General features: G+C 42.1%; 1 protein-coding gene and 1 non-coding gene across 2 annotated transcripts in view; one reads left to right on the forward strand and one right to left on the reverse strand.

Annotated features, from left to right (window-relative positions):
- RNF212B (ring finger protein 212B) overlaps positions 1 to 11,080 on the forward strand; it is a 38,077-nt gene that overhangs the window by 16,379 nt on the left and 10,618 nt on the right. The window contains exons 5-9 of the mRNA XM_025391158.1: positions 5,844 to 5,959; positions 7,150 to 7,210; positions 7,927 to 7,955; positions 10,527 to 10,573; positions 10,791 to 10,833. Of these exons, the coding sequence (XP_025246943.1) occupies positions 5,844 to 5,959; positions 7,150 to 7,210; positions 7,927 to 7,955; positions 10,527 to 10,573; positions 10,791 to 10,833 (296 nt within the window). The remainder of the gene's footprint in view (positions 1 to 5,843; positions 5,960 to 7,149; positions 7,211 to 7,926; positions 7,956 to 10,526; positions 10,574 to 10,790; positions 10,834 to 11,080) is intronic.
- Positions 6,728 to 6,830, reverse strand: LOC112629514. Its single transcript, XR_003120621.1, has one exon. It is a non-coding gene; the product is annotated as a U6 spliceosomal RNA (small nuclear RNA).

The raw sequence follows: 11,080 nt of genomic DNA on the forward strand, positions 1-11,080 counted from the left end.
GGGTAGCCATTGATGAACTTTGCAGAGATCCTTAATTCATTAGAAGTTGTAAAATTCCAATTCTGTCATCCTTTCTCATTTTTTTAGTTGGAGTACTTAGAGAAATGTCCTTTTAAAGTGAATGATTATCCAGATACATAGTTCAAAAATACTAAGACTTGCTTGTAGATATTGTGGAATGAGGGAGTTTCACAAAAGATAGATAAGGCAAACTAATAGGCTTTGAATGTCAAAGAGAGATCGTGAATTTACCATTATCTTTAAAGTGAATTTCTAAAACTTGGTGACTTATTTACAGATGTTCAAAAATTAAATTGCATGCAAAAATAAATCTTCAACTAAATAAAAATGCTGACATTTAAAAATAAGAACTAAGGCTAGGCACAGTGGCTCATGCCTATAATCCCAACACTTTGGGAGGCCGAAGTGGGAGGACTGCTAGAACCCAGGAGTTTGAGATCAGCCTGGGCAACATAGTGAGACCCTTTCTCTTAAGAAAAAAAAAATTAAAAAATTAGAGGGGTATGGTGGCATGCACCTGTTGTCCCAGCTACTCGGGAGGCTCAAGTGGGAAGATCACTTGAGCCTGGGAGGTTGAGCCTACAGTGAACTGTGAACAAACCCCTGCACTCTAGCCTGGTTGAAAGGGCAAAACTCTATCTCAAAAAAAAAAAAAAAAAAAAAAAAAGAACTAAGACTGGGCATGGTGGCTCAATTCCAGTAGTTCCAGCACTTGGAGGATGACCTGAGGCCAGAAGTTTGAGACCAGTTTGGGCAACACAGCAGGACCCCATCTCTATCAAAATAAAAATAAATAAAAATAAGAACTGGGAAGGTCCTTCTTTAGTACAAAAATGATAATCAAACTGATATTCATTTCCAAAGCATATATTACTTTTTTGTATGTGTGTGCTTTTGGTAGAGATAGCGTTTTGCCATGTTGCCCAGGCTGGTCTCAAACTCCTGAGTTCAAGTGATCTGCCCACCTTGGCTTCCCAAAGTGGTAAGATTACAGGCATGAGCCACTGCACCTGGCCTACTTTTATAAACAAACAGGAATGTTTTGTTTATAATAACCCACATTGGACCAAAACGTCTTATTGTAGTAAACCTACTAAGCTCCCCCTTTGCTTCCATTACTGTGCCTCTCTCAGTATTTTTCAGTTATTTCTCCTTTACTCTTTCTACCCTTTTGTTGGACTTAATTCAGAACTGAAGTTTTAATATACTCTCTCAAGCATATAAAATAAAAATTATGTTTCATATATAAAATAAAGTTTATACAAGGCTGTTGGTTTGGACTGAGTTTCTGCACTAGGTCCAGCAGTCCAAACCAAAATGGAATTACTCATGCTGACAGTTCATCTGATCTTCCAAGAAATCAGGAGACAGAGAGGTAATAGGTAAATCTCCAAACAGGCCAATTTTAGCTGGCATAATAAAGAAGTCCCCTCTGCTTTAACCTTTACAAGGAGAGGCCGGGCGCGGTGGCTCAAGCCTGTAATCCCAGCACTTTGGGAGGCCGAGACGGGCGGATCACGAGGTCAGGAGATCGAGACCATCCTGGCTAACACAGTGAAACCCCGTCTCTACTAAAAAATACAAAAAAAAAAACTAGCCGGGCGAGGTGGTGGGCGCCTGTAGTCCCAGCTACTCGGGAGGCTGAGGCAGGAGAATGGCGTAAACCCGGGAGGCGGAGCTTGCAGTGAGCTGAGATCCGGCCACTGCACTCCAGCCTGGGCGACAGAGTAAGACTCCGTCTCAAAAAAAAAAAAAAAAAAAAAAAAACCTTTACAAGGAGAGTAACTTTGAACCAACCCATGCACTTTTTGTTCTCTGTTTCTGCTTTCTTCAGCCCTTTTCTGCCTAAAAAGCCAACTTGTCTTCTCAGTTAATCAGAACACTCATTCTGTTTTTTAGAACAATGTGTTGCTCAAGTCTAGAATTGCAAATCGAAGCCAGTTAAAATCTTTAAACTAGCTGGGCATGGTGGCTCATGCCTGTAATCCCAGCACTTTGGGAGGCCGAGGCAGGCGGATCACCTGAGGTCCGGAGTTCAAGACCAGCCTGACCAACATGGAGAAACCCCGTCTCTACTAAAAATACAAAATTAGCCAGGTGTGGTGGTGCATGCCTGTAATCCCAGCTACTCTGGAGCCTTAGGCAGGAGAATGGCTTGAACCCGGCAATTGGAGGTTGCTGTGAGCCAAGATCGCGCCATTGCACTCTAGCCTGGGCAACAAGAGCGAAACTCCGTCTCAAAAAAAAAGAAAGAAAAAAAAAACTAAATTTGTTGTAATTTTGTATTTTGACACGTTATCAATAGTAAAATGGTAGGAATCTAGAGCGTGAAGACCATTATATCCTTACCTGGTCCTATTATGGAGATAAAGGAAAGGAATCAGGGTATAGAAGTAGACAGTTTCATACCAATAAAATGTTGGTATCAACGTTCCAATAAAACAATATTTAACACTTGAATTATCCAGACAATGTTAAGTGTTATCATCAGTAGAACTACTTTTATTATTATCAGCTCTGTGTTACTGTATTAACAAAATAATCCCACCTTTAAGAAAAAGTAAGTGATTGGGAGGCCAAGGCAGGAGGATTGTTTGAGACCAGGAGTTCAAGACCGGTCTGGGCAATATAGCAAGCTATCATTTCTAAAAAAATTTTTTAAATTTTTAAAAAAGCAAGTGAGCAAGCAAAAGTTAATCTTCTTTGGAGAAAGGAAAGAGACCAACCTTTTCATGAGGCTGAGGGATTTGAAGGATTGCTAACTATTGGTAATTTTTTTAAGTACTGTACTGAGGTACATTACTGAGTTAGATTTTAGAATCTTCTTCAGTGAATGTGTTTGATATAGGCTAAACATTTGTACCCTGGTATCAGGCAAAATCACTTCTTCTTCTTTAATACTCCTTGCTGGTTGTTTTCTGGACTGGTCTTTCTTCTTCTTGGAATGATCAGTTTTTTGGGACAAGTAGATAAAGTAGGTCTGCTTAGGCCTGGCAAAAGACCTTCCCGGGGGCCGGGCGCGGTGGCTCAAGCCTGTAATCCCAGCACTTTGGGAGGCCAAGACGGGCGGATCACGAGGTCAGGAGATTGAGACCATCTTGGCTAACCCGGTGAAACCCCGTCTACTAAAAAATACAAAAAACTAGCCAGGCGAGGTTGCGGGCGCCTGTAGTCCCAGCTACTCCGGAGGCTGAGGCAGGAGAATGGCGTAAACCCGGGAGGTGGAGCTTGCAGTGAGCTGAGATCCGGCCACTGCACTCCAGCCTGGGTGACAGAGCAAGAATCCGTCTCAAAAAAAAAAAATAAATAAATAAAAAGACCTTCCCATAATCCAGTCTGGCTCCCTGGAGTTCCACAGTGGGGTCTGTTTATGCACTTATGACCCTTGGTAATGTTAAACGGAGGGCTAACTAATCTAGGGTAGGATTTGGCTTTTCTTGATGCTAGCCTGATTTTGACTTAATTTTACTTCCAACTATCCCCAAGGGTAGGATTAGGATATTTGGGATACTAACACTGTGATTTGGCTGTCTATTATATAGCTTTATCTCTGTTGCTTCTCATCCCTACCCCTGCCATTTTAGGTAATTCCCAGGATTCAGAGTAACTTTTATTTTGCTTCTCCACTGTTCAATTTTTTTTTTTTTTTGAGATGGGGTCTCACTCTGTTGCCCAGGCTGGAGTGCAGTGGCACGATCTTGGCTCACTGCAACCTCCACCTTCTGGGTTCAAGTGATTCTCCTGCCTCAGCCTCTCCATTAGCTGGAATTTCAGGTGCACACCACCGTGCCTGGCTAATTTTTGCATTTTTAGTAGAGACGGGGTTTCGCCATATTGACCAGGCTGGTCTCAAACTCCTGACCTCAAGTGATCTGCCCACCTTGGTCTCCCAAAGTGCTGGGATTACAGGCATGAGCCACCACACCTGGCCTCCACTATTCAAATTTTCTAAAATAATTTTTTTAAGTTGGGCTCTTGCTCTGTTGCCCAGACTGCAGTGCAGAGGCACAATCATGGCTCCCTGCAGCCTCGAACTCCTGGGTTCAAGCAATCCACCCACTTCAGCCTCTCAAGTAGTTGAGATTACAGGCATGTACCATCGCGCCCTCCTAAATTTTTAAAATTATTTTTTGGCTGGGCACAGTGGCTCACGCCTGTAATCCCAGCACTTTGGGAGGCCGAGGTGGGTGGATCAAGAGGTCAGGAGTTCGAGACCATCCTGACCAACATGGTGAAACCCCATCTCCATTAAAAGTACATATATTAGCCAGGCATGGTGGCAGGCGCCTGTAGTCCCAGCTACTCAGGAGGCTGAGGGAGAATAATCGCTTGAACCTGGGTGGCGGAGGTTGCAGTGAGCTGAGATCACGCCACTGCACTCTAGCCTTGGTGACAGAGTGAGACTCAGTCTCAAAAAAAAAAATTAAATTAAATTAAATTAATAAATGAAATTATTTTTTTGTAGAGACAAGGTCTTGCTATGTTGCTTAGGCTGGTCTCAAATTCCTATCCTTAAGCAATCCTCCTGTCTTAGCCTTGGCTTCCCGAGTCTCTGAGATTATAGGCGTGATCACCATGCCTGGCTTAAAATAAACATTTTCTTTTCACAGCTTAAAATAAACATATTAGTTTTATTAAAAATGAGGGTTTAAAAAAAATAGACTAGAGTAAATTCTTATCTATCTAGAACTAGTTTAGTTTACCTTTAAGTAGAACGGAAACTCTTAAGTACAATTCTTTAGTAAGGTGGCAAGAGCAATTTGAAAATTGAGTGAGAACAAAAAGTTTATGAGAAGAGTACCAAGATCTAGGAAAGGACCCTAGACAAAAGAGGGTTTATAGTCTGAACAGGGAGGAAGCAGATGAGACATAAATACTGCTGTGTACTCAAAAGTAGAGCCTGACAAAGCTAAAACACTTTCTAAATATTAACTTTTCATCTGATTCAGCAATCCCATGATAGACACATCAGTATAGCAAATGGTAAAGTGAGGCAAAAGATAAAATTATGTGTGCATGCCCAGAAAAAAATTCAAGCATAGTTAATCTCTTTCTGTGCCTCTCCACCCTTTCCTATAGCAGCATAAGCAGCCTGCAGGTGACTCTGTGTAGGTATCTTTAGGGAAAGTAAATTGGTCACTAAGGCTCTGTAATAGCTATGAATGTGGAAGCTGATCCAAACTAATAGTTGACAAGTTAGAACCAATTCTAAGCTCGAAAAACAGTTTTTAAAAAAATCTCTCTTCTTGCACGGGATGCAAAACCATATTTTTAAAGGGTCATTCTGCTATGGTAGAATATTCTCATTAAGATAGTAGAAGGGGCCGGGTGTGGTGGCTCACGCCTGTAATCCCAACACTTTGGGAGGCTGAGGTGGGCAGATCACCTGAGGTTGGGAGTTTGAGACTAGCCTGACCAACATGGAGAAACCCTGTCTCTACTAAAAATACAAAATTAGCTGGGTGTGGTAGCATATGCCTGTAATCCCAGCTACTAGGGAGACTGAGGCAGGAGAATAGCTTGAACCCGGGAGGCAGAGGTTACGGTGAGCTGAGATCACACCATTGCACTCCAGCCTGGGCAACAATAGCAAAACTCTGTCTCAAAAAAAAAAAAAAAAAAAAAAAAAGACACTAGAAGGCTAGTATCCTGGAAATAAGTGCTGAGCTCTCTAGTTCTGGGATGTTGTTTATTAGGCCAGACATTCTAGAAGAAAATGAGCAGTATAATAAAGTGTGATTTGATGGCTTTCCCTTTGTTGCCAGAAGTGAAGGGAAAGGAGTTATGGGAGAGTATGTCAAAGGCTTGTTTTTCCCTAGTAGGTGTGGAGTTTCCAGAAGAAACAAACAGATCTCCTCATCGCCTTTTATAAGCATAGAATTACAAAGTTAGAAACAGCCATGCAGGAGGCACAGCAGGCACTGGTCAGCCAGGACAAGTAAGTAACATATCAAATCACAAGAGAGCTTTTTTTTTTGCTTTCTAAGAAGTGACAGTCTTTATTTCCTTGTGTTTGCAAAACCTGGAAATTGCTCCATATGTATTTGTTTGTTTGGGAAAATCGGGTACAGAATTTTTGATCCCCTGAATCTCCATTTTTTTCTTTCTTCCCTCCAGAGGCTCTCCTCACTTTATAGTTTTCCTCTTCTATTTCCCGGTATCAAAAACTGTTTCCCAGGCCAGGTGCAGTGGCTCACACCTGTAATCCCAGCACTTTGGGTGGCCGAAGCAGGAGGATCACTTGAGGCCAGGAGAAGGCCAGCCTGGCCAACATAGCGAGACTCTTAAAAAAAAAAAAAAAAAAAGTTTTTAAATAAAAAATTAGCCAGACATGGTGGTTCACACCTATAGTCTCAGCTACTTGGGCTGAGGCTGGAGGATCCTTTGAGCCCAGGAGTCTGAGTTACAGTGAGCTATGATCACACCACTACACTCCAGCCTGGGTGAAAAAGTGAGACACTGTCTCAAAAACTAAAACAAAAAAAAATCTGCTTCCTTGAGAAGTCAGATATAGCTGATTCACACCGATAACACTCCTTGTAGCCTCAATCTCCTGGGCTCAAGTGATCCTCCCACCTCAGCCTCCCAAGTAGCTGGGACTTCGTATTTTTTTTTTGTTGTCGAGAGGAGTCTCTCCATATTGTCCAAGCTGGTCTGGAATCCTTTTTTCTCTTCTTTCAAAGTTTATTATTATTATTATTATTATTATTTTATGGAATGCTTCAAGCATTTACATGTTAACTTTCTTTGGGGGCCATGTTAATCTTCTCTGTATTGTTCCAATTTTAGTGTATGTGCTGCCAAAGCAACCACAAGATGGAATCCTTAATAAAAATTTTTAGACATCAGCAGGCGAGGGGTGTGTGTGTGGGGGGGAGGAAATGGAATTCTTTGCAAATTCCCCTGAAATCATACCAAGTAATTGCTTATTTTGTCCACCTAATTGTTCTCATTATCAAAACCCTGCCATTGTCTCCTTGAATCACCAAATTCCTGATAGAAATAGCTTGTATAGCTGCAAGCATTTCTCAATAAGTATTAACTAAATGTTAATAGTTATAATAATAAAAAAAATCAGGTTTTTAATCCCTGATTTGCTGCAGCTGATTGGTTCCATCTTTTGCCTAGAGAATTGTCAGTCTTAAGGAAGGAGAATGGAGAACTGAAGAAATTTCTAGCCATTCTAAAGGTGAATGAAATAGATTTTCCTTATTATTATTTTCTCTCTTACTTTTCTCATCTATCTAGCTGATTATATAGAATAGTGTTTCCTAATCTTTTTCTCATCATGGCACACACAGAAATTGATATTTGTACAATAAGCGCTCTACAGTAAATGGATGAGGTCTCAGCAGACCTTGGGGGACAGAAAGGATCAACTTATAGCACACTTGTAACCCATTCCTGAACATCAGTGAGTCATGAACATCAGTGAGTTGGAAAGTTCTCTTATAGAAGAAACAGCTGTTGCAACTTAAAAAGTTCTCTTCGAGAAACTCAAGACACCTCAGGACGCTTCCTCTGCATCACACTCTACTTCCTAAATAGTTTTTCTTCCTAAGAATATTCTGTGTATTTATATAATTTTCCTATTGATCCCACTCCTGTAATTATTCTAGCACATTGTAGTGTGTCATTTTCCTTTCTCTCCCCAGAGACTCCATATTTCCCCACTTATGTTAGTCTATGGGATTCCCTATGCACTCTTACAAAGAACTAAAATTTTATCTCCTCAAAGCTAATAATATCCTAAGGAAATACTGCTGCTACTTTTCCTCCTACTGGGAATCTTAGCAACCATGACTAAGGGGCACTGAGCTTAGTTAGCGAGCAAGTAAGACTGAAGATCTGTTGATTAGGATCCTCAGTTGTAGCCTTCTTCACTCCTGGTTTTTTCACCCATAGGAATCTCCAAGTTGGTACCAAGGAAGCAGGTCAGTTTTATCAGCTCCCATACTAACCCAACCCCCTGAAAACTCCTGTTCTTTCTTGACTCCTGGCTGTGTGAACTCTGAGAGAGAGAAAATGGTTAATGCATTTGGCTTTCACTTCTGCAAGAAAGAGTTATTGAAAGTGCCGAAGTAAAATCTTAATTATAATGCTCACCCTTGACTGTCATCTTATGAAATACTACTGTTTGAAATGCTGGTTCCTCAGTGCCATAAAGAAATAGCATTTGAACATAAATTTAATTTACTCAGCAAGGACATTTTTACTTCCTGCAGAAAGGGTACACTCGCCAGCAAGATTACACTGAACAAAGGAGACAGGGTCATTTATAACCTGACGCATCTACCTTACTGCTGTGTCCGGTTTCCATTGGCTGGAACGGGACCTCACATTCTGTATGTGTTCCGATTGGCTAACAACTTAGAACTTTTTAAAAGAGGCAAAGGTAGAGGAGAACCAAGGAAGGAGGAAGTAACTTGTGGAATGCTGAGAAAGGTAAAAACATCTTCAAATAAGGAAGGAACAGGCTATAACCTAACGCTTGCTTGGACCAATGTGAGTGTACCAGGGCAAATATTTAGGCTAAGTTGTGGCAGTTAAGAACATAAAGTACATTGATTTCTTTATTACGACTAGCAGATATTTAAGAATGTTAGTACAGGTCTTTAAATAAATTTTGCTTTTAAGAGAAGTTACTGTTTATTCCTAATTAGACGAAGAGGAAAGCCTTTAAAGAGGAACCTCTACTTTACTTTTTACACTACTCATCCTTAAAAATTCAACTCAGTCATTTCCTCTGTGAAGACTGCATTAGGTGGAATTAGATGGTCTATTCATTCATTCAGTAAATATTAAGTGCCTACTGTTTATCAGGTACTATGTTATGGGCTGGATATATGCTACCGGTCCTTTCTAATTAGTGATATATATGCTCTACCAACTCTTTTTTTTTTTTTGAGACGGAGTCTTGCTCTGTCGCCCAGGCTGGGGTGCAGTGGCCCGATCTCAGCTCACTGCAAGCTCCGCCTCCCGGGTTTACGCCATTCTCCTGCCTCAGCCTCCCGAGTAGCTGGGACTACAGGCGCCCGCCACCTCGCCGGGCTAGTTTTTTGTATTTTTTAGTAGAGACGAGGTTTCACCATGTTAGCCAGGATGGTCTCGATCTCCTGACCTCGTGATCCGCCCGTCTTGGCCTCTCAAAGTGCTGGGATTACAGGCTTGAGCCACTGCGCCCGGCCAACTTTTTTTTTTTTTTTTTTTGAGACGGAGTCTCGCTCTGTCGCCCAGGCTGGAGTGCAGTGGCCCAATCTCAGCTCACTGCAAGCTCCGCCTCCCAGGTTTACGCCATTCTCCTGCCTCAGCCTCCCGTGTAGCTGGGACTACAGGCGCCCGCCACCTCGCCCAGCTAGTTTTTTGTATTTTTTAAGTAGAGACGGGGTTTCACCGTGTTAGCCAGGATGGTTTCGATCTCCTGACCTCATGATCCGCCCGTCTCGGCCTCCCAAAGTGCTGGGATTACAGGCTTGAGCCACCGGCCCGGCCATCTACCAACTGTTAAACATATTTTTAGTATGGGCCGGGCATGGTGGCTCACGCCTGTAATTCCAGCACTTTGGGAGGCCGAGGCAGGCGGATCATGAAATCAGGAGATTGAAACCATCCTGGCTAACATGGTGAAACCCTGTCTCTACTAAAAATACAAAAACAAAATTAGCCGGGTGTGGTGGCGGACACCTGTAGTCCCAGCTGCTCAGGAGGCTGAGGCGGGAGAATGGTGTGAACCTGGAAGGCAGAGCTTGCAGTGAGCGGAGATCACCCACTGCACTCCAGCCTGGGTGACAGAGCGAGACTCTGTCTCAAAACAAACAATTAAAAAAAATCTATATATATATGTGTGTGTGTATATATGTATATTTATATATATTTTAATATCAGCCCTGCATTATGGATTAAAAAGACACGGTCCTACATTCATAGAAGCTACCATCTACTGTTGTTTTGTCCTTCTGTTCTTCTGATAAGCCCATTACAACACTTAAACATTGCTCTGATTTTTTTTTTTTAAATCTCTCCCACTAGCCTGTAAGCCTCTCAGTTATTCTAGGTATTTTTGTAATCTCAGGATCTAGGAAATATAGACCCAAATATATGCTCGTTGGATGGCATCCTTCTTTCTGGTTATTTTGGGTTTAGTTCTTTTTCTAGTTTCTTAAGGTGGATGAGACAATGGAGGGATGTATGAATGGGTGGATAGATGTATGGTTGAGAGTACTTGATAAGGCACTGAGGAGGGAAGAAAGGTGTACTTTAAAGCTTCTGTTATAGGCAACACAGGGGTGGAGAAAGCTCCAATTAGGGAGTTGGAAAGCAACGGGTTTTATGTGGAAACTTTGCTTCCATATTTCAGGATGCTACCTGTGATACATGAGAGTAAGCAGTTTGTGCTCAGAGAGGAAGCTATTATTTCTGTAAACAGTGATCTGATTGATCCTCTAAAGTTGCACTTAACCTCTGACCAGAGAGATTAGAGCCACCTCTTTTTTTTTTCCTTGCAGGTCAACCACACCTCGACCAGTGGGCATTACTTCCCCATCACAGTCAGGTGGAGAACACTTTTCCCCTAAATATCTGTGTGAGATGAATATCCTTTCCTTATGTAGAAGATGGTTTCCTCTCAGAGACAATAATGTGATCTTCCTAACTTTATGTATAATATGAAAACATTATATCACCAGATAATCATGCACAACAAATTGGCCAGGCAAGGCAGGTGCACGATTGATGGCAATTTTTTTATTCTGTAGTTTATTCTCTTTCAGTTACCCCACGGCCCAGCTTCCAGCATAGCAGTCAAGTGGTCAGGTAAGCTTACACAGCAACATTAAAACTGTTGGCAAAAGTTGGAAGATGGCCGGGCGCGGTGGCTCAAGCCTGTAATCCCAGCACTTTGGGAGGCCGAGACGGGTGGATCACGAGGTCAGGAGATCGAGACCATCCTGGCTAACACGGTGAAACCCCGTCTCTACTAAAAAATGCAAAAAACTAGCCGGGCGCGGTGGCGGGCGCCTGTAGTCCCAGCTACTCGGGAGGCTGAGGCAGGAGAATGGCG

The sequence above is a fragment of the Theropithecus gelada genome, chromosome 7b (genome assembly GCF_003255815.1).
Source record: "Theropithecus gelada isolate Dixy chromosome 7b, Tgel_1.0, whole genome shotgun sequence".
NCBI lineage: Eukaryota > Metazoa > Chordata > Mammalia > Primates > Cercopithecidae > Theropithecus > Theropithecus gelada.